Source organism: Sphaerodactylus townsendi, linkage group LG16 (assembly GCF_021028975.2).
Source record: "Sphaerodactylus townsendi isolate TG3544 linkage group LG16, MPM_Stown_v2.3, whole genome shotgun sequence".
NCBI classification, from domain to species: Eukaryota; Metazoa; Chordata; class Lepidosauria; order Squamata; family Sphaerodactylidae; genus Sphaerodactylus; species Sphaerodactylus townsendi.
This window is the reverse complement of record NC_059440.1, coordinates 24,648,091-24,674,805: the sequence shown is the minus strand read 5'-3', so window position 1 is coordinate 24,674,805 and position 26,715 is coordinate 24,648,091. Positions and strand designations below refer to the sequence as shown.

Below are 26,715 nucleotides of genomic sequence, written 5' to 3'. Positions count from 1 at the left end.
CAACGCTCTACGAATGGATTTCCATCTGGCAAGATATTACTATCACCAAGAAATTATTGTCTCTTCTTGGATGCGGTTTCTAGGACATTAATCACCGTTTTAGGGGCCTGTTGACATTCATGAGGACGAGACCTATAATACTAAAGGAATTTCAACGGAGTACTTGCCCTCCCTCTAGGGATCCATTTCCCAGTGTGTTAAAGCATTCTTATAAGACTCCCAGCAGATGAATGACAATTGCCAATCCAAACGAGCTTAAATTTTTTTTTTAAATGGTGATTTGATAGAGCTTTAGATCTTGAAATTTAACCTTCTATGCAGATTGCATTTATCTACCAAGTAATGAGCCCTTGTGGAGACTAGATTCTTGTCTCCGGTCAGATAGAAAGGATCTGGACCAATATTTTTATACTGAAAACATAAATTGGCACGATGCCAATGCAGCTCTCCAGCCTTCCTCCATAAAGAAACCTGAGAATTTCACTTTTGCAAGGGTGCCAAGAATGATTTCTACATATTACAACATGTAAGGACATGTTTAGGTAGCTCTGAGAGGGTCCAATACAGTCAGCTGAGCCCATATGGCACTTTTTTTTTCAAGACACCTTCCCAAAAGAAAGGAAGCATATAATGTGGTACAAACTCAAGTTTGTTCCCCGTTTTCATTTGTTGGTTTCCACTCAGTGGTTTCTGTTGTGGTTGTTTTTGCGGAGTTGTCAATTATGGCCCAAGGAGTGTCACATGGTGCCGTAAACCTCAAGTGCGTAGGTGTGCTTTCAAACTCTGGACAATGGTCAAAACGCTGGGAAAGGCCTGACCCAGCAGCTCTCGCCAAGATCTAAGCAAAACGAGTTGATTTGACACCCTCCTCGAGTCATCAAAGGAGATTAAACAAAGAAGTGAATGACACCATTCTCTGCTTTACCAATATTCCACACATCTGGGGAATCTGCATTTCCATTTGCAACGCTCCTTTGCTGAAGCAACACCAGTCAGTTGCGACATTCACAGAGGGAGACGCCTGCCTCTTTCTTGTGGGTACACATCCCATCTCAGGTGTGTGGTCGGGAGGGGGGGAATAGCTGGCAACCTCTCTCATTCTTTTGGGTCGTCAATCTCCAACCTACTACTTATAAATCTAAGAGCAAACAATGAAGACGGGTCCCAGGATGCTTGCAGCCAACCACAGAACCGACATGGCTTACACGCGATCACGCCCGTTTTCTGCTCCAAGTTCTCCATTGGCAAACAGGCTCCAAAGGCATTTGCCGGGGGCTGTTCGAGCCTCTTTTCAGAAGAAATCAACTAGAACCTCTCTTAATAAATGGCTGCGTACCTGCCTTGCCATCAAATATACACTCACCAAGGAAATATCTCTCTCCACCCTTCCTCCGAGAAGCTTAAATTGGTTCCCGTTCCATTTTATGCTCACTACAACCCTGTAGAGTGGGTTAGGTTCCAGAATACCCAGCGAGCTTCATAACTGTAAGGGATTTGAACCCAGGTTTGCCAGACCATAGTCAAGCACCATAACCCTTATAGTAGATGGGTAATGTTTCACAGACTCTCTGGCTCATTCCGCACATGCAGAATAATGCACTTTCAAACTGCTTTCAGTGCTCTTTGAAGCTGTGCGGAATAGCAAAATCCACTTGCAAACAGTTGTGAAAGTGGTTTGAAAACATATTATTTTGCGTGTGCGGAAGGGGCCTCTGAAATTCCCCTAGTCCAGGGGTAGGGAACCTGCGGCTCTCCAGATGTTCAGGAACTACAATTCCCATCAGCCCCTCCCAGCATGGCCAATTGGCCATGCTGACAGAGGCTGATGGGAATTGTAGTTCCTGAACATCTGGAGAGCCGCAGGTTCCCTACCCCTGCCCTAGTCCAACATTACAATGTGGTAAGGTCTATCAGTGCTCCAGGTGGGGTGGAGTGGGGTACCCATTGGTTCTACCCTGCCTGTGTTCCTGCAGTGGATGACCTTCAAAAATAAGCTAAGATGCTGAAATTTCAAGACAAGTCCTGAGACCAGGGAATCCCTATTTATGTACATAAATTAGCTCACCTGCCAGTTATTCTTAAAGAAGAGCAAACGGCAGCTATACTAGGAGAACAAATAATTCTTTGCACTTCAGTAAACTGCCTTTCCCACAATTTCCTGTTCCCATGATAATTAAAGGTCTGCGGCTTCAATAGAGCTTCTGTCACCTGCCTTGTTTGCCAATTAAACATGGAAAATCGCAGCAATTGGGAGAACACGTTTGTTACAAGCATTCATTTCGGGTTGCGAAATTTCGTTATCTAATCTATAAAAAGCATAATTCCTTGCTAAAGGATGCAATAGATCAACATTGCTTGTGAATGGTGTGGTGATTAAGTAGAAATGTCAGGTTTTAGGAATTGGTTATCTGACTGAATTGTATCTATGTATTGTCAAAGGCTTTCACAGCCGGATTCAACTGGTTTGGGTGGTTTTCCGGGCTGTGTGGCCGTGGTCTGGTGGATCCATCAGACCACAGCCACATAGCCTGGAAAACCCACCAGAACTAGTTGAATTGTATCTATTTTTTGTATCTTTCTTTTTATTGTTGATGACTGGCCATTGGATCTATCTATCTATCTATCTATCTATCTATCTATCTATCTATCTATCTATCTATCTATCTATCTATCTATCTATCTATCTATCTATCTATCTATCTATCTATCTATCTATCTATCTATCTAGCTATCTAGCTATCTAGCTATCTAGCTATCTATCTAGCCAGCTTTCTAACAATCAGCATAAAACCATCCTAGTTGAGAAGCACAGAGACAGGTACAAGTGGGCAGTCACCTCTACTAACCATGATCCTGGAACTTGTGGTGCGAACATCAGCATTGCACTTCCAAGTGATATTTTCAGCAGAGCTTCTGGGCCATGGCCACCAAATTAACTGCATGGTTGCATGAGGCAGATTTATTGACTTCTGATTGGGATGAATGGAATCGCTTACATAAATGGTTAGTTTCATCAAACCGAATTCGCACTGACTTTGACACTCAGTCATCCAGAAAACTCAAAAAATTTGCAAGAAGCAAAAGGCAGTTCTCAGTGTAATACTAAACAGAGTTACACACTTGTAAGCCCACTGACTTCAATGGACTTAGAAGGGTCTAACTCTGCTCCAGACTGCACTGTCCATCTCCAAACCAAGCTAGTGGAGAGAAATTCCCTCTACGCAAGAATTCATCCCAATATTTCAGCAACTGGAACAGCCCTCTTCCATCTCCCAGCTACAGATTAGTAGCTGGCAGAGAGGAGGAACGGAAGGGGTATTCTTTCGCCCAGTTACATCAGTCTAAACCAGGGGTAGGGAACCTGCGGCTCTCCAGATGTTCAGGAACTACAATTCCCATCAGCCTCTGTCAGCATGGCCAATTGGCCATGCTGGTAGGGGCTGATGGGAATTGTAGTTCCTGAACATCTGGAGAGCCGCAGGTTCCCTACCCCTGGTCTAAACTCACTGATCTTAAGTAATAATAGCAAAACCCGCCTAATTTACTCAGCCTGTCGATTCGATTTCGAATACCTTTAATGGCATATAAATTGTTTAAGATTAGCTTAGCAAGATAATAACAGCCTTTACAACTTTACAATTTCTGACGAGTTAAAATAACACCATTTAAAAATTTAGCCACCGCTTCCAACAGCTCGTAGTTGTGGCTGTTTAAAAGATATATAACCTTCTGTTTATCTGTAATGCCTTCACTTCCATGCAGGAAGGGGATTATGTGCTTCTTCCTACCTATCTCATAAAAAGGACAATCCAACAGCATATGAGATACTGTTTCCACAGAACCCATGCCACACAGGGCATTTCCTTTCTTTTGTGGGATTCCAAGGTGAGTCAAGGCTAAAGGAAGAAGGCAGGGCATTACACCTAGCTAAGGTGATTGCTCTACGCCACCGGGCCTCAACCAGGAGATAAAGGTACTGGGTTGCAATTAGTCTATCCATAGGTATTCCCAGAGAGATCGGGGAACAGGTTTTATTAGCTTCCTCTAGCATCTGTTGAAACTCTCTGTCAAAAAGTCTCTTCTTGATAGCTCCATAGACCTCCTGCTCTGTTAGCATTAGCAGGTCCTCCAAGGAAATGCCCAACTCATTAAGTTTGGCTTCGATTTTAACCCACCACTGGGTTGTGTGGAGGATGGAGCGTCCCTGGGATGTATAGTCCAGTTCATCTCGATTAAAACAAATCCTGGCCCAAAACTTGAATGTACAGCACCAGGCCAGAGTTTCCAGCCGATGCTGGCCTGTTTCTAAGCACAGGGGCCATAGGGAACAGAATGGGGCAAAGCCAAGGGATTTTATACAGAAAGTATGACTGGACCCTTTCAACCTCTCTGCTCCATGCCCTATCCGGATGGGGATAGCATAAAGGATTTGTTGACTGACTTTGGCGTTAAATGGTCTCACCTCTGCAGGGTTGTATCCTCGGCCTGTCTCATGGAGGGGGCGTATAATGGGGGAGGGCCTTAATTGAGTGGCGGAGAGGGACCGCTTCCTATGTAGTGTCCAGGAGGCCCTATGATGGTAGGTGCTTAAGCCCTAGGTATTTATATATGACTGCACCTGCTCGAAACTACATTGTGGCCTATCCATGTAATTGGTGGCTTTCCATTTATGGGTAAATACCACAATTTTGGATTTATCTAAGTTAAGTTTACCGTCGTTGAGTGTGCAGCATTCTATACAACACTCTAAAGCTCTCCTTAGATCCGACTGCGTGAGGCGGAAAGTACAACTGCGTCATCAGCAAACAGAAGAAGCAGGGGTATGGAAGTTGAGTCCAGAGTTGGACTATGTACTTGGGCCTCACTTGGTGGTGGAAGCTAGATGGTTAATAAAGAGCTTAAAGAGTGTAGGAGCCAATGCAGCAACCTTGTTTTACCCCTTTAGTAACTTGAATTTTTGGGGTTAACAATCCCTCCATGTTACATCTCCATTGGCAATAGGTGTTTTGTGTGCAGGATCTTAATTAATTCAAACAACCTTGGCTCTACACCTTGGCTGCTGAGTTTCTTCCAGAGAATCTCTCTATTAAACAGAATCAAATGCTCAGCCGAGGAGATCGATAAAGGCTGCATACAAGGGGCTCTTTTTTCCTCTTATATTTAGTTATCAAGCAACTTAACACCAGGCAGTGGTCGAGGGTTGACTTACCCCTTTGGAATCCAATTTGTTCCTTCCCTATGACATTTTTATCAACAATCCAATCAGTTAATTTCCCAAGGAGGTATTTGGCATAAAGTTTTCCCAAGACCGAGAGAAGACTGATTGGTCTATAATTAGATGGACTGTTAGGGTCACCCTTCTTATAGATAGGGATGATAATTGAGTAGCTCCACACAGTGGGAATTATGCCTGTTTGGTTAACCATGTTAAACAATCGTGCCAATATAAGGGACCACCATTCCCTAAATACTATAAACAACTCTGGAAGAAGAGTGTCAGGACCAGCAGCTTTACCTCGTTTAAGTTGGCTTATAAGTTTCCCAATCTCAAGAGAGGACACGGGAGGCCAGGGGTTGTCAGAAGGTAGAACATGAAATTTACACAGCCCATTCCTCCATTTCCCCAGTTTGGTGGTATGCATTGAGTCTAAATAAATGATACCTAAGCAAATTTATAACATACCAACCCGCACACACAAAAATATGTGGGGTGTTGAGATCAAAGCGTTCTTCTGCACAGCTTCCCATCTGAAACAAAAACACAGCACCCCAGTGGTTTCTGGCTAAGGCTGTCCTGCATCCCACGGCGGAGATTGCTGGCCTGTTTGTTCAAGAGGAACTTCAAATAGGACATATCCAGCAAGTTCCACGGCCCCAAGTCATTGGGAACATGACAAGCCCCATCCATCAAGTCAAGCAAAGTAGCAGTCTTTGAACCCACAACTCGCACACTCAGGGTATCCTCAACAAAGAAGTCAATCTGTCTCCACTCCGGGCCTTTACCCCACCCACCTCCTGGCCCCTCGTAAACAATCGTTAATGTCACAATTACATTCATTTCTTCTGAAAAGTCCAGATGATTTGTACATAAGACCCAATAAGGATTCTAATTTAACACGGCAAAACAAAATGAGCAGCTGCACCTCCATTTCCGATCAGAACAGGACAGCCTAACAAAGCGAATGCTTTCGGATTCCTACCTCTCCACTTGGAGTCTTCTGATCAAGAAAAAAATTAATTCGTTAGGCTTCGCTTTAGACTTCTTCATAAACATGGACGAAGCGCAAATAGTCAAACTTCTGTTGCTAAGGCTACTTGACATTGAAAATCAATTGCTTTCTACTCAATACATGAAGGGCATTTTACCGGAGGGCTCCCACCCTCTTCCCTTCAGTAAAGGGCTACCAAGGTACTTTTACAATATATCTTCACCATATTTCCGACGTACCTTAATGCTAGCCCGACTGAACGCCCTACCTTCAGCAGTCCTGAGCGGCAGATTTCTCCAGATCCCATACCAACAAAGAACGTGTCCCTGCTCACAAAAAGCCATTGAAACAATCGAGCACATCCTCCTAGATTGCGAACTATATACTTCATCTAGAAGACAATATATAGACCCATACATTGAGAACTATGCCAACTCACCAGACAAGGTTAAATCCTTCTTTCTGCTTTGTGATCAGTCTCCTCAGAGATCCCTAGACGTTGCCAAATTTTAGTTTATTTATTTATTTATTGTTTTAACTGCTGGAAATGTTCGAACCTACTTATTTTAACTTGATTCTCCTCAACCTCCCTGTTGTATTTTAAACTTATGCCAATAAAAAGGTTGATGATCATAACAAAATGAGCATGCAGAGTCATTACTCCAATTTATCCTGCCTCTTTTTATAAACAGACCAGCGGATCTCCAGAGAATTACTACTTTTGTGGCACTTTGTGGTTAAAAAAAGCACCACCATTTCCTGAGAATCTTAAGGTACTGTTTATTTAAACATACAATCGAAACCCCTGGTCATCTTTTACATGGTAATCTGAACACACAGCTGTTTGATGCATTTGCCAGCTTGCTGTAGTGGTCAAATGGCTTGACAAGATCTGAGAGACCCATGTTCGAATCCAGGCTCAGATGCAGTGTATCACCGAATGCCAGTTGTTGGGAATAAACCTGGAGACATCTGATGAACCACCATAAAAACATAATTTAGAACTAAAGTGAATCTTTTCTAAGATGGTTTTACAAGATGCTGAAATGGGAATGATGTCATTAAATGGGCAGGATTTCCCAGTTTAGTCAACATTAACAATTTCAGAAGAACAACCTCCCACTCTGAGAGCAGCAGTGGTGTAGTGGTTAAGAGCAGGTGCACTCCAATCTGGAGAACCGAGTTTAATTCCCTGCTCTTCCACTTGAGTTGTGGAGGCTTCTCTGGGGAATTCAGATTAGTTTGTATACTCCAACACATGCCAGCTAGTGACCTTGGGCTAATCACAGATCTTACGTGCGCTCTCAGCCCCACCCACCTCACAGGGTGTTTGTTGTGAGGGAAAGTAAGCCTCTTTGAGTCTCCTATAGGAGAGAAAGGGGAAATATATATTCAAACTCTTCTTCTTCCTCCTCCTCTTCCTCCTCCTCCTCCTCTTCCTCCTCCTCTTCTTCTTCTGAGCACCTAACCATTTCATTCCCAGCTGTATTTTTAAAAGGTTTTTTAAAAACCAACAGTGGGGTGAATGTAAGTTTGGGTCAAAGGTATGGGTCAGTGTGAGTTTGGAGCTAATATAGGGGTCAGGCATCTTGCTAGACAACGCTGCTTCTCAGTCACAATTGCATAACAGCGATTCATAGCTTGGACTGACAGAGGGGGAGAATTGATGCTTCATTTCCCCCTAGTGCCAAGAAATCTTTAATCATTCAACAGGCTAATCCTTGTCTAGGGAATTCTGGGGAAATTAAAAATGGCTTAGCTTGGCTGGAGACGGGCAACGCTGTTTGCTTCACACATCTTGATAGCATAAAGGAGTCTGGAAGCAATTTCTTTTCCCAATAAAACATGATCAATATGCACACACAAAGACTTACAGTGAAGAGCCAAGGATACAAAACATACCATCGTCTAGATTCCTGAACGTCCAACCCACAAAGAGAATTTCCTACTCTGACTTTCACTGTGGCTCATTCCGCACATGCAGAATAATGCACTTTCAAACTGCTTTCAGTGCTCTTTGAGGCTGTGCGGAATGGCAAAATCCAATTGCAAACAGTTGTGAAAGTGGTTTGAAAATGCATTATTTTGCGTGTGCGGAAGGGGCCATAGATTCATCTGAATAAATTCTGTATTCTCCTACTTCACCTTGGGATATGGATGAATACATTTCCCCCATTTATTCTTCCTTTTATTTTTGTCAATTGCACAGAAACCCTCTAGCCACATTTCCACCGACCTATCCGACAAGGTCATATTACAACTGACGAAGGGAACTTTGACTCTTGAAAGCTTATATCCTGGAAATCTTGTTGGTCTTTCAGATGCTACTGGACTTGAATCCTGTCCTTCCAACAAGGTCGAAAAACTTTCCCCTTGGCTAAATGGAGCTCAGCAGCCCGTGAGCCATGCAGGAAAAACAGTATGCAAAAAGACCCTTGTCAAATTAATATTTTTCTATGGATGTGGCTCCAGGAGAAGTTATGCAGGCCTGGCATGTGAAGGACTTTACTTTGGCACTGGGACTCCTGCCCAGAGACCTGCAACAGACTGGAACTCTAGAGGTGTTGGCTGATTTAAGACTGTTTTGTTTAGGTCTGAGGATGCAAATGAGAAAAGGGGTCTCGGGGCGACCCTGCATTCAAAGCACACTTGTTCTAGGTTCCAGAGCAATTCCTGGCGGCCATCATTTACTGAAGCGAGGCCAAGTCTAAATGTCATTTTTCTACAAAGGAATGGAAGGGTCTAGTCACTCGCGGCAGCCCAGACCTTAACAGCCAGTCGCCAAACCTCCAAGGAAGCAGGCAAGCCAAATTCTGCCCTCTGAAACACGGCCTCTTCCCTTTGGCACCACCAAGACCGCAGTCTCACTGGAAATGTCCCAAAGACTTGCTGGGGTTTTACATTCATCCAAAACCAGAATGTTTCCCAAAGTCTATCCCACGTGTGAATTTCCCCTTTGATTTTGCAGTTCTGCATTCCAAATTGCAGACAGTGTCGAGGAACGCCTGGTTGTTCGGCTTCTGATTTCCAGACTTGGTACATAGCAATGTGCACATGTGAGTGCCTGTGGATGAGAAATGTGGAATGCAGACATCCAGGTGATTAAACGGTCCAAGTTGATTTAATTATATATTTGTGTTGATCACAGGAGATCTGCAGCAGGAGCTATTGCTCTAAGAGACAGCAGATTTTATACTGGAAATCTTGCTGGGCCTTCATACGCCTCATTTTTGCAGCTCTTGCAAAGCAAGCTGGGGATGAGTCAAGATCTATTTACAGGCCCACAATGAATCTGAAGGGTCAGCTGAGTTTTACATGAGAACTCTGAAGTTGCTGAATCACTGTGTCAAACGCTCCAGCACATACACAGACTGTGACTCAACGTCCTGGCACAATGCATGTTAATAGAGGTTGAATTGGGATCTGGACACAATGCGAGAGCTTCTCTAGACTGGATGCCACTGTTGTGAGGCGAGGTTACTCCAAAGCAAGGAAGATTCCTCTTAGGGAGCTGGGAATGTTTAGTTCGGTAAAGAGAAGGTCAAGAGGTGACGTGATGTTTAGATATTTGAAGGGATGTCATGTTGGTGAGGGAGCAAGCTTGTTTCCTGTGGCTCCAGAGACTAGGACCAGGAGTCATGGGTTCAAGGTGCAGGAAAAGAGATTTCATGGACACATCAGGAAAAACTTCCTGACAGTAAGGACTGTTTGAAAATGGAATGTACTACCTCGGAGTGTGGTGGAGTCTCCTTCTTTGGAGGTTTTTAAAGAGAGTCTGGATGGCCATCTGACTAGAGTGCTTTGATTGTGTGTTCCTGCATTGCAGGGGGTTGGACTTGATGACCCTTGGGGTCACTTCCAACTCTATGATTCTATGATTCCGCCACGACACAGATCACTGGCTTGCGCCTCACTATAGCCCACCTCCTTGTGTTTGGCTGGTGTTTCCTACCCCAGCTCTTTTGGCCTGCTGCCCATGTTCTTGTCATTGATGTCAGCGAGGGCATATCTCTGAGTCCCCCACTTCCTGTCACTGATGGCACATAGTTTGCTTTCATGGGCTTGCAACTCAGTATGTCCTCAATCTGCCAAGTTTGAAGCCCGCTGTCTTAAAGCCACACATGGAAACAAAATTATGCCTTTGGAGCAGCCATTCCCTCCCCAGTCCATTTCTCTTCATTCTCAAATAGACGGTGCAAAACAATCCATTTAAATCCAGCTTGGCAGATTTAAAATGAAGAACTTTCTCCAAATGTTGCTGGGGCAGTAAAAAAAAAAATCCCCTCTTTGAAACCACAATCCCAATATCCCAGACAACACACAGCTGCAAATCAGGAACTCAGAGAACCGTTACATTCCTGGGTGGAAGAGACTTGCTAACAATCCAGCTTCAGAAGAAAAGGAAGCTCTAGAAAACCATCAAGAAACATGCACTTGGTTCAAACGTACATAGCAATGAATGAAGAAGATAACAGACATACTGCCTTTAAAGTTTTCTACGTTCTCCAAAACCAACAGTCACTGTTCTGAACAGAACATAAAGGGGAGGAAAATCACATTTGTTGTTCATGTATAAAGCTGGTGGAGGGTTAATTTTTATCCAATCAATCAATTACACGCTGCATTCAGGCTGCCACTCGTGAACAATAAATAATTTTTAGTACAGCTCATCAAAAGCACCAAATATAACATGTATAACGTAAGTCTCTTAAAGATACAGTTAACATAGGTTATTTGTTGTTCACGAGTGACAGCCTGAATGCAGCATGAAATAGATTGATTGGATATTGTTGACATTGCGTTTATTGAGATTTGGATTATGGGTTAATTTTTATATCAAAAATTGTGTGCTGGGAGAATTCTGTGTGCTGGGAGAAAGTGGTACTGGGACAATTTTGGCCAACTTAGGCCATTTCTGCATGGCACAGTTACACCAAGGTAGACCCAGGATCATACATACCAGGGTTATTTTATCCTGGTTTCTGCCTCCGCATGGCCACCTGCTTCTTCCGAGGTAGGACTGGGAGGTAATACTCCAGTTTGTTCCACATGGCTCAGGTCTTTTGTATTTACCCTGTTGACAAAAGACAGAGGGAACGGCTTCCCCCCACCCCCCAGCTTTTCCCTTCCTAACTGATCCACACCTCACCAGCTCTAAAGACAGAAGGAATGGCTCCCCACCACCACCAGCGGAAAAGTGACAAGGCAGGGAAAATATACTGGGTCTGCTCCCATGGTGTTTGCATGGCAGCGGGGTCACCCCAGAATTTTTAAAAAGAACTGGCGATTTTTGAATATCCTAGGGTAAGGGAAATATCATGGGCAGCACCGGGGCAGGCCCACATTTGCACCAGGAGCGGTGCAAAATTCATGGCTGAACTGGGATATTTTTCTCACTCACTCTGGGATATTTTGACTGTGCAGAAATGGCCTTAGTGTAAAGAGGTAAACAAGGGAAAGGCTCAGCTCTCCTCATCCATTTATACTTTCATATAAAAACTGGAGCCTTCCTTTACAGTTGGGGCAGATGCATGACGAAGGAACAGGACCATCCCTATGCACTGGCAGCCAGCAAAGTGCATTTTGAACAAGTCTAGATTTAAGGACAAGAGGTGAATGTTATAAATAGATATATACTTGAAAACAGTTCACTCACATGTACTCAGTTATTCACCAAACGTAGGACCAAATAACACAAAAGATTTTTAATGGGTCTTTTTTCCTCACAGGCTATGGGGAATATCATTTTGAAAGTCTGAGGGGGCTCAGTTTCTCTTGGGGGGAAGGGGGGTCCAGTCACCCCAAACTATTTTCATAAACAAAGGAGATACTGCAGTAACTTTGTAGCTGCACATGGGTGGAATATTCCGGTATATCTGGACATCACACATTAAAAAGTCTTGTGCAGCTGAGCATCAATACAACTTTTGAAAGAAAATACTTCCTGCCTTTAAGTCTCTACAAGTCACTGACGCCTGAGTTATAAGCCCAGCTTTTTTCGTAGGAAGGTGGAGTTCTAATGAGGTTTCACGCTCAAAAGTGGAGGGAACATGACCCAGCAGACACCGAATAGGACATGAACCGAAATCCAAGTTAAGCTGCTGTACCATCTGGTCTTTGCAAGTGTATAGGATTAATCTAAGGTCAGATCCATGCTCCGTTACCCAACCGTATTGCACGCTCTTGAGCTTTGCTTTTGGGGAAATTCCACTGGTTTCTAATATGCTGCTCTATTTTCTTTTTTAAAAGATTAAAAGGTGGAGATTCTCCACAGTTGCATTTTCAGCAGGGGAAGAACAAACAGGGAGCCAGCGTGGTGTAGTGGTTAAGAGCAGGTGCACTCTAATCTGGAGAACCAGGTTTGATTCCCCGCTCTGCCACTTGAGCTGTGGAGGCTTATCTGGTGAACCAGATGTGTTTCTGCACTCCTAAATTCCGGCTGGGTGATGTTGGGCTAGTCACAGTTCTTCAGAGCTGTCTCAGCTCCCCCCCCGCCCGACCTCCCAGGGTGTTTGTTGTGAGGGGGGAAGGAAAAGGAGATTGTAAGCCCCTTTGAGTCTCCTTACAGGAGAGAAAGGGGGATATAAATCCAAACTCTTCTTAATATGCTACTCCTCAACTGGAGGTAGCCAACCGAAAGGCATCCCAAACCCCAGCAACTAGTCCAAGGGACTGCTGGTACCTTCACATGTTTTCCCATCGTCCTTCAGTCTTGACCCCCCAGGACACTTGCAGTAGAAGCTTCCAATGGTGTTGCAGCACTGGGATTCGCAGCCTCCGTTCCTGGCTTCACACTCATTCACATCTGAAAGAGAAGAAGAAAGAGAACTCCATGGCTGAGGCACAATTAGGCCCGACCTGTCCTTGTGACAGAAAAAGTTGGTAGAATCCTGAATCTGTGAACTGCAATTGGGAGGCACCATTATTGAATGTTCTACACGTTTTTAACAAATCCCCGCAAGCAAAAGAATAGAGTGTCAGGGGAAAGCTTCTTCCTGCTCTGTTACTTTTCTTATTGCAGGGAACTTTTCATAAGATAAGTATTACCCCCCCCCTTTTTTTTTTTTGAGCAGAATCTGCCTTGTAGTGTTCGGTCAGTCTTGGTCTGATTCGTAATTATATGTACGATTGCATTAAGACTCTTTGTCTGGACAATTTTCCTTAAAGTCATCCTCTTGACACGCCACACAAAAGAATTCCCAGACTCTTTTGCCAAATGTGTAAGTACATATTGACAACATGCACGGGGAGATGCAAATGAGCTGAGGGAACTGAAAGCTGAACACATTCCAGTTCCAAAACTGGAAAAAGTTAGAGATTTCTCTAGTTATCGTGCAACCGAGAAGGAGACGGACACGGCACAGAAGAAAGCAAAATTCCAGAAAACTGGAGGGACAGGAAGGAGGAAACCCATCTCAGTTCAAAGATTCACTGATGTGAAGGAACAATTCTTTTTGGGTAGCAACACTTCATTTTGGAGGGACCCTCCCCACAAATGTCTGCTTGGCCATTCTTTTATATTTCTCACTCCAAATAATTGCATTTTACCAGACCTTTATCAGAACTGATGTTACAGCCCCTCCGTATGCTTTTATTGCTGCTTCTCAACATTTTTTTTTCCATGGTATTGATTGTCTTCACGGGGTTGGTTTTACGATAACTTAATGATTCACCTTCTAAATTTTTACATTGTAAACTTTCTCGGGCACATGTACTGGAAAAGGAAGATTAAAAACACTTTAGCCGAATATTTCTTGTTTTACTCAGCTCTCATTCCTCACTGTGCCTGGTGACTTTTTTTTTTAATGTTGCTGAGAAGCGGTGCAGAAATTTTTTCCAAATAAAAATACAATTTTGCGACCGTTGATTTACCAGGGAGACGCCACAGCCCCTGGCCAAGCGCAGAGGCTAAGCTCAGATCAAAAGCCTTGAAATGAAGCAACAAGCGTTACGTTCGGCTCCCTTGATTCTCCGAACTGAGCCGTCACAGGTAGCTTGAGACGACAGCCGAGATCAGAAGCAATTGACAAGGAGTCTGGCCTCCAGCCCTCGGGCCTGCCACAACATACAGTGTTCCAGACTGCTTCAGTTGTCAAAATAGGCTGGGCAGGGCGAGGAGATGGATGTAAGCACCCACACGCACACAAGACATTGTCCTGACGGGCCAGAATGCACTCCCTGCAGACGTGGGAGTGCGTGAGAAGCAATTGCAAGCCTTTGTGCTGGCTCAGTTGTCCAACGAAGGCCTCTTCACCATGAAATGAGATATACCAGATGACTCCAGAAATTGCTACCAAGAAAACCTCAGGAGCCAACATAACTCTCTAGTAGATACTTATCCACATTCTTCCTGCAGTCCCAAGAGGCATACAACTTTCTCTTCCCCTTTTCCATGTCATCCTCACTACAGTCGGGGCTATGTAGGTTAGGAGGATAGGGTTGCCAACTTCCATTCGGGGCCTGGAGATCTCCCACAATTACAGCCGATCTCCAGACAGCAGAGATCCAGCCCCCTGGAGAAAGTACTTGCTTTGGAGGGTGGAGAGTAGGAATTATGCCTGGCTCAGGTCCCTCCATTCCCCAAACCACACCTTCCTTCGGTTCATCCTCCCCAATATCTGCAGGAATTTTGCAACCCGGAGGTGACAACCCTAAAACAGAATTGCTGGCCCAGCGTCATCTGGTGAGTGGGGGTCTTGATTTCATCTCTGCTTAGTCCAGCCTAGCACTGTAACCACTACTCCCCATGAACTCACCATATGAAGAAAACTGAGGATTCAAACTATGTTCGCAATCAAATTTGACTTAAATGGAATCTGTGGAAGAATGTGTGGTTCAGGAAGACTTCACCGGAACTGGCAGCAGGAGGAGATTTGGAAAATGCCAGAGGGAATTTCTAACTGGAGGCAATCCAAGTCACTAGTTACTCTACTATCTCACAGGACACAGGAGGCAGCTCAATGATAGAGTATCTGCTTTCCATGCTGAAGATCCCAAGTTCAATTCCTGGCATCTCCAGTTAAAATTATCTTAAGTATCAAAAAAGAGCAAGCTCTCTGCTCACAATCTTGGAAAACTGCTATCTGTCAGGCCCTTTCCACTTGGGCCAATAAACCCGGGGGGGGGGGGGGCTTCACACAGATCTTGTTCCTAATGCAAGTCCGCCCCGCGTTTTCCCGCTCAACCCGGGTTTTTCAAGAATCGCACTATCAGCGATTCTTTTGTTTTACCTCTCCTTGCAGCCGCAGCCAAGCAAACAGGAGTGAACGGCCCCAAGTGGGAGGCACTTTAGTCGGACGCACCTTTGTCTTTTCTTGTTTCCTGCCTCTCTCCTGCGTAGCCGTGCAGGAGCACACAGGCATCCCAAGATGCCAGAATGGCTGCAGGGGTTCGTGTGTGAGTGGCAGCAGAGCTACACGGCATTGCAGGTGAGTCACAGAAAAATGTGCGAAGGCACATCGGTGACCTGCATTAGCTCCATGGCTGCTGCACGGAGGCATGCGAACGGCCCGGGACTGCACCAGGCTCATGTACTCGGTGCGGAAAGGGCCTCTGAGTGGATTGTGCTGGGCTAAACAAATCATTGTACTAAAGGCAAGTTTGCTATGTCATATTCAGGCTCACATGAGGAACACTGACAACTGGAGACAATACAGCTTATGATGTAGCGCAATTCAGAGTGACACATACTTGCGTGTCTGGAGTCTGCTAAGGATGCCCTGTGCAAGAGTAACTAGACCCGCTGGAATTTGTTGGGCCAGATGTTATTTTCTTTCAAAACCCATATTATGTCACCAAGATATAAATCTACAGTTTGGCAAACAAATTTGAATGAGAGGAGTTTGCTTGAGAAACTGTTTGTGGCCAAGTTCAGTCACTAGAGAGATGAGATTACATGGACAAGAATGTATGCAAATAGATGAGTGACTGGTGAAATCCCGGTCAGCGTGTCTGCATGAGAAGTACTCAGGAGGATATGTGGGTGTTCTTCAGACGTGCAAATTGCCACAGCCAAATAAAGTAAGACCACATTCACAAACTGTTGAGGCTGCTGGTTTTTGCTCAATGGATGAATGTGGCTACCTGGACTTTTCGTCTGCTTTGAACAATGGATGTGTAGAGTGCTGTCAAGGCCCAACACAGTTTTGGCAACCTCTCATGAGATTTCTGAGGAGATGAACGGAGGTCATTTTCCGTTACTTCAGCTTAGTGACTCTGGACTTCCTTGGTGGTCTCCCATCCAAGCCTTAACCATGCCCGACCCTGCTTAGTTTTCGAGATCTGATGAGATTGGTTAGTTTGAGTGATCCAGGTCAGAGCTTTTGAAGATACCACACCAATATTTAGTTATTCACATCCCCAAATGCGGGATTCTAGAAGATTCTAAGAGAAGAAGAGTTTGGATTTATACCCTGCTTTTCTCAACCGCAAGGAGACTCAAAGTGCCTTACAAACTCTTTCCCTTCCTCTCCTCACAACGGGCACCTTGTGAGGTAGATGGGGCTGAGAGAGTTCTGAAGAACTGTGACTAACCCAAGGTCACCCAGCAGGTTTCATGCAGAGCAGTGAGGAACAAACCCAGTTCTCCAGATCAGAGTCCACCACTCCTAACCATTATGCTACGCTAGCTCACTGAAGGTGTGTGTGTGTGTGTGTGTGTGTGTGTAACATTATAAATGTAACTGGAGAGAGAGAGAGAGAGAGAGAGAGAGAGAGATCCAGTTATATATATAATCAAATACATAAACTACCATTAAAAAGTTTGCATACATAAATAAACACTCACAACTAGGTAAACATACCTATTTACAGTTGTTTCCTAAACTGTCAACCCTACTGTTTGTTTGCTTTTCATAGCTGTTTTTGGAAAAATCATGACCCCTTGTGGTAGATCTTTTGAAAAACAGAGTTTTGGGACATTCTTCACTGTGCTAAATGCATGGCTACAGTGGATGCTTTGAGAACTTAATGGAACTTTGTCCTATGCAGAGCAGAGTTATCCCAGATGAGGGTGAATGAGCTTCATGGGTATTGCTTCATGGATGAACACATTTCCATCTCTCTCTCTCCCTCACTTGAGGGTCACATGATTATCCAATAATTAATACCTTCCGTTCTCTTAATCCACATTAAAAGTGATCTGACGGGCCTGTCAGATGCAGGGCGCCCTTTCCCCTGGCTACTCCTCTGCCGCTAAAAACTATGTTTTACTTTGCAGACTTCTGAAGATCCACCAGACCTTCACATGATTCCCGTAAGTTTATATTTCTCTTAATCCATCATTCCAGCAACCTGCCAGGTGTCTCATGGAAGACCTGCTCATCCTAAGCATACTTGGGAGAAACGAAGGGCTCCTCTTTTTTTTGAGGAATGATGATTTAGATTCCTACGAGGGGACGGGAGGACCGTGAGATTTCACTGAGTGTGGAACTCCATACAAGAAAGTCCAAACATTCATTCTTGGGTCCACTGAAACAGGAAGTGCCATTATGACACCACAGAGATTTTTGAAAAACCTAGAGTGTCATGATGTCACTTCTTGTTTCAAAACAGGAAGTAGCCCCCAAAGTCTCTATTCCCTTGTACTCCCAAGGATTGTCAGCCAAAGGATGGCATCCCTAATTCTAATGCACCATAGCCCTCTTCTCTAAACACTACCTTCCCCAGGCTGTGTCTCAAATCTGCAGGAATTTCACAATTTGTGCACACAGAATCATACACATCCCATAAACACCAACCACGCACACAGGAAAGAACCCTTCTCGGCAAACTCATTCTTCAGAGAGGCATAAAACATGCAGTTTTCAATCCAGACATCAGTAACTGAGATTTATTTACTTATGTGGGGAATGCAGGAAAAAGGCTACTTTGTGGAAGGTACTTGAGTTTCTAAAGGGGTCAGGAAATATAATCCTTTGGGGGATTTTGTTCCTGTTTACTAGGTTTTGAAAAGCTTAAGGATTTAAAAACCTACTATCAAAAACAATCTTTGCCCAGTGAAAGACCCTGTCAAAAGCAGTAAGATTCAGCCTTCCTTCTGGAACTAATAGAAATAAAATATTTAAACACACGGCACCAGAGATTAGGCCAAGGAAAAATACATCTCCATGACACATCTTTTAATATACCTTCAAGATCAAAGAAGAGGGTTTCCCTCCTCTTCCTCTATCCCACATTCGGATTCTCCCACAAAAATCCTTTAATCTTTTTTCTTATTATTTCAGTTCACTGCTAGATTGGGGGGAAAGTGATGCTTTGTCTCCTGAGCTTCTGAACGGCAGAATGAAATAGAAGTATCCGAAGCTAGGGGGAGGAAAATCTAATGAAAACGTGATGAAGGGAAACATGAAATGGTGAAATGTGGTTGGTAGCAGAAAAAGGAACATACTCAACACCACCTTGTGCAATTTACTTTTTTTGTGAATTCTTGATTGTTCCGAAGTCGCTGATTCAACACATGGGGTGATAATCAGCAAGCTCTGAATAAATCTCAGTTCAGTCATGTCATGTTGAACTCTGCCTTTGCAGCTCTTTTTTTTCTTTTTGGAGCATAATGACCCAGCAGTCTGGTTTTGGAATACTGTGGTTTTTAATGTCAGTTTTATGTATTCTTTTATGTAAAGACTGATTTGTTTGTTCCATGTAGAAAGCAGAAGCACTCTGTTGACACATGATAGTATATATCTTAATGAGGTATGGACAAGTGGATGAGTCCAAGATGGTAATATATGTTCTCTCACAGGTATACATGGTGACAGTCAGCATTTGCCTAACGCATGAGGAGGAGGAAGCATAATAGTTGGGATTTATATCCCCCCTTTTTTTACTATAAGGAGACTCATGGTGGCTTCCAAGCTCCTTTCCCTTCCTCCCCCCACAACAGACACCTTGTGACCTAGATGGGGCTGAGAGAGCTCCGAAGAACTGTGACTAGCTCAAGGTCACCCAGCTGGAATGTAGGAGTGCAGAAAGACATCTGGTTCACCACATAAGCCTCCACAGCTCAAGCGGCAGAGCGGGGAATCAAACCCCTGATCCTCATGAAACTCAGGATCCCTTTGCCCACGACCGGCTCTTTTTGGCAAATGCAGTTATAACATTCTCATCAAGCTACAGAGCCCACATGCTGCTGGGAGATTTATTCTGACTTTGTCCAGCAGCCATGAATCAGCTGTCACCACCGTACAGGTGCCACGAACAAAAAGCAACAGAGGAGAGACACTCCATCAAACCGAGAGTGCTTAGAAATCCACTTAACCAAAAACAGCTGTGCAGGAGACAGTCTGAGCAGACATTTTGACTGTTCGATAGAGAGAAAAAAAACACCCCTCCTAATGGTTTTGCTGGGGAGGGATTTTTTTTTACCATGCACTCAAAATATCCCAATTCATTACTGGGGCGGGGGGGGGGGGGGGGGAACTATTATTTAGAAGCCAATCTTCACTTAATTGGAATCACTCTTAGGACCAAACCAGAGGTCCGTGATGATCTTCAGAAATCTTTCGCTGTTACCAAAAAGTGGTTGCAGTCACTGTTACCCCAAGTCCACCCATTTGTCTTAGCTGTGGGGTTTGTAGAGTAATTTAGACCAGGATAATGACACAGGGAAGAGAATTAGCCCCATTCTGCAGCACGGTTGTTCTAATCCAGTTGGAAATGTCCAGCAACTGCCTTCAAGTTGCATTGAAAGGGTTACCAAATCCATTTGAAAGATCTCCTTTGTATAATCCATCCACGCCCCCCCCCGCCAAGTTAATGTTATGCAGTGCACAAAATTAAAAGCACACTTTTAAAAAATGGCTACACTCGTAGCCAAGCCTTAGCTTGATACTCTGAGAACATTCACCCTGAGATCACTCAAATCAGTTCTGTACATCAGCCATGCCGCAAATCGTCCGCAACCAATTTTGCTACAGTTTTCCGTTGAAGTCCTATCGGTTTAACCGAGCGCAGCCTAATCTCTGATCTTGTAGTCCTTTCCAAGGAACCTAAGAATTGTTGATTGCATCCAAAAAATTCTTGGACTTCTATTTTCGGATACTTTGGAAACTCCGCTCAGGTTCACCCAAAGGTCTGGATTCATCATTCTTCTCAAGTGACCCGTGCCTAGAACAAGAAGAGCCAGCCAGCGCAACTTTCCAAAGTAAAGCGGTGCTAATTCTTTACAACTCCAAATGCAGCATATCAGTTGCTCTCGACCCAAGTTTTGCTTGGAGCTTGAAAAAGCATCAAGATTTTACATGAAAAAGTTCAGGAGGTCTTCCATTCGGGTTTCAACTTAACAGTTGGATGTTTTTGCAAAGACCCTTCTACAAGCAATGACGACAGCAATGATGAATGATGTTTGCTCAACAACTAAGGAGAGATGAGTGCATACAATCCACCACCATGGGCTATGATAGCACTCGGTAATACTGGGGAAGAAGCGCGCATAAGCCAGAGACATTCTGAACATTTTTATTGCAGCCAGTTCCCACAGTGAGACACGCAAGCTGGGTTTTTTTTAGAAGAACAAGAACTTTCTTACCAAAGTGTCTTCATTTTTAATTTATAGGATGTTATATTATGAAATACTGTCCACTTCATTGGGACGTGGGGGCAAACAGAGAGGCAGATTTCCTGCTGACCTTTGAAACCAAGTATGGGTCGCCTAGTGTTATTCTGACAGGCTTCACCCATTCTTGATTTCCAGGGTCAAATGCAAGAAACAGACAGCAATTCTTTAGTGAAACAGTTGACTCTTCCACGCTCAGTTTCTTATCAGCTAACCAGACAAATAGCTTGTTTGCCTGACACAAGTTCACTGGTCATCCTGTTGCTCAAAATGCAGGAGTCTGCCCCCCTTAGAGTGGGGGAATTAGCAAGGGCAGACCTTGCTTAATGAGAGGTTGGGTGCACTCGAGAACTTTGTTGCCAACGTTTACAAAAATGGGTTTCCACAAGAAATCCGCAGAACAGAGTAAAAACAATTTTATCGGGAAAGTAAAATAATAAAAACACAAGTACACAATAATCAAGGTAGACAGAGAGTTCACACAGTCTTAGGATGTATATAGAGTTGAGGGGACAGGGTTGGAAAAGTGATGGATTGGGAGTATAAAGGTGATAATACCTGACCTAGGAACAGACTGGTTTGTTCAAGCGAAGCCCATTATGAAAAAGCATAATCCAGGAATTTACAAATTCTGTAGATTTATTTATTTACATTTATTTCCTGCCCTTTTATTCCCTGTAACAGTCTCAGGACAGGTTACAATAAAACCTTATCCTAAAAACTCTGAAGCACTCTAAAATCTCCAGCACCCACAAACAAAAAGGATGGGGTGTATGGACACGTTGCCCCCCCCCAGCAAAATGCCCAGATGAAGAGGACCGTCTTCATCAGGCACTGAAACTCCAAGTAGGTAGGTACCTGGGAAACCTCTGGAGGGAGGGCATTCCACAATGTAGGGGCCACTGTAGAGAAGGCCCACCAGGCTTCCCTCACCCCTTCACTTCAAGCAAAGAGGGAGGGGATCCTGCAGATATGTTTACTTTACAGAAATGCACCTAGTCCATAGGAGGAGGCAGGAGGAGTTTGGATTTATATCCCCGTCCTGTAAGGAGACTCAAAGGGGCTTACAATCTCATTTCCTTCCCCCTCCCCCAACAAACACCTGTGAGGTGGGTGGAGCTGAGAGAGCTCCAAATAACTGTGACTAGCCTAACGTCACCCAGCTGACATGTCTTGGCATGCACAAGCTAATCAGATAAGCCTCCACACCAGATAAGCCTCCACAGCTCAAGTGGCACAGCGGGGAATCAAACCCAGTTCTCCAGATTAGAGTGCACCTGCTCTTAACCACTACACCACGCTGCTGCAGCATTATCCTGCTTGTATTCCACAGCCCCTAATGTAACAGGCATGCTCTTGTGATGCTACAGAGAATTGTTATACATCATGACTCCTAACCACTACACCATGCTAGCTCTCCAAGTACAATTTCTTGGGAGTAATCCCCATTGAACTGAATAGGCCTTAATTCTGAATATACAGTCGTTGCAGTGCCTGCCTTGAAACTCTCCACAACAATCAGATGGATTTTTAAAGGGCAAAGAGGCCAGCACTGGGCCCTGTTATGATCACATGGGGAACAGGCTCCAGAATTCTGCATCGTGTGTCTTTTTCATTATTGTCATGAATAGCTAACATCTGTAATTGGTTGTATACCTCAAGACATAGGAGAGAAGGAGGAAATGTTCAGGGCACATCTGGTGCCTTTATTTACAGAGACTTGACATTCCCACATGAAATAAATCCTCTGGGTTAAATCGATAACAATCCTACCCCCACCCCACCCCCCACCTCCCGGTCCCTTCTCCATCTGTCTTTAAGCAGAAAGCTCAAAAAGTAGACAATCTTATTGTATAGGAATTTATGGCATCTCAAGGAAGAGAGAAACTTTAAGAACAAGAGGCTCCTGGCCCCCGGCATCTGCCAGTTTCCTGGACAATGGCTGTCCCTTATCAACCTCCCTTGGAGAGACACCATAAACAAAACCAGCCAGCTTTGCTGGTTGAAAGATGAAGCAAATTCCAGGGAAATCCAGGAAAGAAAAACTGAAAAAGAAAGGGGAAGTCTGTAAAAAGCCTAGCAGACATAGATAAGAAGCTCAACAACATAGGTCTAACAACTGACCAATCCAAAACATGTCTGCCACCAGAATCTATAATGAAATCAAATCTGCATTAATAGAACAAGAGAAACAGGGAATGATGCAGGAGAGGGGGGAAAGTTGCTCTCAGTCCTTGGGAATTGACAGGTCAGATTATTGTGCCAACTATTTGTATATCTTGAGCGATCCCAAACAATGCAGAGCATACTCATTAGCTCGTTTCAATGCCTTGCCTAATGCCATGATATTTGGCAGATACAATAATATCCCCTATGAGAATAGGCTATGGCTGTTGAGACTGTCCAACATGTACTTTTAGAGTGTTCTATATATGATCTACCTCGCTCTATGTATATTCATCCCTTGATAGAGTGGTTAAATATTGACATGTCGTCATCTGTTATGAACTTCCTACTCAGTGGTTCTTGTGATCTTATCTGTGAAAACGTTGCAAACTTTCTGAAGCATTACCTGGCTAAGCGTAACTACTCTCCATAAAATCGTCATGGTAAATTTAGCTCTCTTTGCTTTCTGTATACAGGGCAGATATCTAATGCATACCTTTAATGTATTTTAATGGGTTCAGTTAATAGATAAACTTTCCCTTTTGTTTTTAATATTGTAATATGGTAATTTATAATGCCAATAAAGGCTTCTGTCTGAAAAGGAAAGTTCCTCAGAAATCCAAGAATCTCTTCTTATATCCCTCCAGTCCGAAGCTGGGGCCAAAGTTAACAAGATTCATTCAAGGGCCATAGCCTTCTGCCCATGTCTGCACATACCTAGGATGTGTTTCTTTCATCAGATTTTGGCTTTCTAGAGTGATTCTCAGATCTCAAAAGCCATATCTGAAAGAAGCACGACCTTTCATAAGCATGAATTCTGAAATGCTGCCAGATCTTGAATTTTTAAAATGGGCATATTCATCATCATCATCTGTGAAGGGAATTCCAGGTGCTCCAGCTTTTAAAATAATTTGGCCTTTCCTGTGCGCACTTTTCCTGCAACCTGGATTTCTGTCGATGAGGAGCAGACCTCTCAAGCTGTTGGTTTTTAGCCTTTTACTGCTAGCAGCATATTTGACTGGGAAACAACAGGTAGGGACGTTTAAGGCTGCAGCCTAACAAGAGACTTAAAATGGGCTTAGTAAATGGGTTCACTTTCTCATAGGAGCAGCAGTGGCGTAGGAGGTTAAGTGCTCGTGTATCTAATCTGGAGGAACCGGGTTTGATTCCCAGCTCTGCCGCCTGAGCTGTGGAGGCTTATCTGGGGAATTCAGATTAGCCTGTACACTCCCACACACGCCAGCTGGGGGACCTTGGGCTAGTCACAGCTTCTCGGAGCTCTCTCAGCCCCACCCACCTCACAGGATGTTTGTTGTGAGGGGGGAAGGGCAAGGAGTTTGTAAGCCCCTTTGAGTCTCCTGCAGGAGAGAAAGGGGGGATATAAATCCAAACTCCTCTCATAGTGGGTTTAACTGTTGTGCACTGTTGGCTACACTGTCACTGTGGTCAAAAAGCTTTGGCTGGTTTTGGAAATCAACACTGAGGCCCCTTCCGTACATGCAGAATAATGCACTTTCAATTCACTTTCAAAGCGGAAGAGCAAAATCCACTTTCAAACAACTGTGAAAGTGGATTGAATATGCATCATTCTGCATGTGCGGAAGGGCCAAAAGCCTGCAAAAACCATTTAACCAGAGGCAAAACTGGCCTTAGCATCCATGTAGTGAGCAGAACGACTTGTTTTCAAATCCTCTTCTGTTCTTCAAAAATGCTGTTGTCTCACTGCAGCCTCAGACACTTTTTTGTGCGTTCAAGGTAATGTATGCCACATGGGCATTCCTACAGCCGGTAGCATGGAAGACCTCCCACAGATATTTGAAGCAAGAAACGTGGTCAATATGAACCATATTTACATGGAATGAATGGATTTTAGCAATTATGGCAAAAGCCATAATTTTTGTTTTAGTCGATCTCTAGTTGGTCCTCTTGGCGATTTCGAGCAAGTGCGTGCATGCCTCTCCAAAGGCTAATATGACTAAAATGTTTTTTGCTTTAATTGTCATACTTGTCTATTTGTTTTATTTTTCAATCTCACCTTTTTGCAAATTTTGTAGGTAAAATAAAAAATATTTTTAAAAAACACCAATAAAAGCCCTGGAAATAATCACAACATCATCTGCATATAAGAGGATTGAAATGTGCCCTATTTGCTAGTTTAGGAGGATGAAACTCTGGATTATTTAGATGGGAGATGTACCTCAATGGCTGAAGCACGTTCACAACTGAGAATACTGTTTTCCAACCTTCATAGCTCCTTTCCATGGGCTGAAGTTTAAACTAACACCACCAAGGGGAGCCACATACATCCTTTCTGTTCCTGAACAGAAGGGATTGAGCAAATGTAATAGTTTATATCTGTGGTGACGAACCTTTGGCACTCCAGATGTTATGGACTACAATTCCCATCAGCCCCTGCCAGCACGGCCAATTGGCCCTACTGGCAGGGGCTGATTGGAATTGTAGTCCATAACATCTGGAGTGCCAAAGGTTCGCCACCACTGGTTTATATGCCTCTTTCCCTTTAATTTTATTTTAATCCGGTATCTTGCTCAACAGAGTAGAATATTTTAGTGACGACAAGGATTGCCAGCTGACTAAAGGAATTGTCTACCCTAGCCCTAACCTTATAGTAAACAGAATTGTTCGCAGGGCTAATGGGAATAAGATTATGGTTTATTGCACCGTTCATTATATCCAGCATTTTATTTGTAATGCATTGTTTTCAATTTTTTGTTACCTAACTATTGTGATGCTTCTGGTGTGCATTTTATGGTTATTCTTTATTGCGCTGCTGCTTCTAAGGTTGTAATGATCTTGAGTCTCAGCAAGAAAAGCAGACTGTGGCTCATTCCGCACATGCAGAATAATGCATTTTCAAACTGCTTTCAGTGCTCTTTGAAGCTGTGCGGAATAGCAAAATCCACTTGTAAACAATTGTGAAAGTGGTTTGAAAACGCATTATTTTGCGTGTGCGGAAGGGGCCTATGAATAAACCAAATACACAACAAAGAAATAGTGGTTTGACATGCAGGAAAAGACTTTGACTATCACAGAGGAAAACGTGGTCATCACTACAGAACAACCTTCTACTGAAAAATACAGTGACAGAGGCTGGTAAAGACTCCAGTGGCAACACACAGGTATGGTTTCAGTATGTTGTGGCATCTAATGTAGTGAAAAAAAGAAGTGGGCAGCCAATCACCCAATAATCCACTAACAACTGTATATATAAAAGCAAGGTCTATAATATCAATACATGTTCATACATTTATGCATTCAAAGCATCATACATCATTGAAAATGTGCATATCAATAAATGAAGTTGTCTACTTATACTCTCTACAACACAGGTGTCAAACTCGTGGCCCTCCAGATGTTACGGACTACACTTCCCATCATCCCCTGCCAGCATGATGCTGGCAGGGGGTGATGGGAACTGAAGTCCATAACATCTGGAGGGCCGCGAGTTTGACACCTATGCTCTGCAAGGTTGTTGTGTCACTCTTTCATTGTTTGAATAGTTCCATAGGCTTACTTAACGACTGATGATCCAATGAATGAGCTTTTTTATGAATGACTGAATATTCCTTCTAGGGTGCATTGCATTATATGCACCACCAAATTCCAGACTAGCACATAATTGTAATCCGTGGAAAGAATTTTTAATTTATAATCCCCAATGGGTAGGTAATCTAATGTACCAGACTAAGATCTGGAAGACCTGGGTTCAAATCTCTGCTCTGCCATATAAGCTTGTTTGGATGATTTCGGCCAGTCATTCTGTCC

General features: G+C 43.7%; 1 protein-coding gene across 1 annotated transcript in view; it reads right to left on the bottom strand.

Moving 5' to 3' along the window:
- MEGF6 (multiple EGF like domains 6) overlaps positions 1-26,715 on the bottom strand; it is a 154,350-nt gene that overhangs the window by 78,811 nt on the left and 48,824 nt on the right. Inside the window, exon 5 of the mRNA XM_048519305.1 lies at positions 12,892-13,014. Coding sequence (XP_048375262.1) covers positions 12,892-13,014 — 123 coding nt within the window. The remainder of the gene's footprint in view (positions 1-12,891; positions 13,015-26,715) is intronic.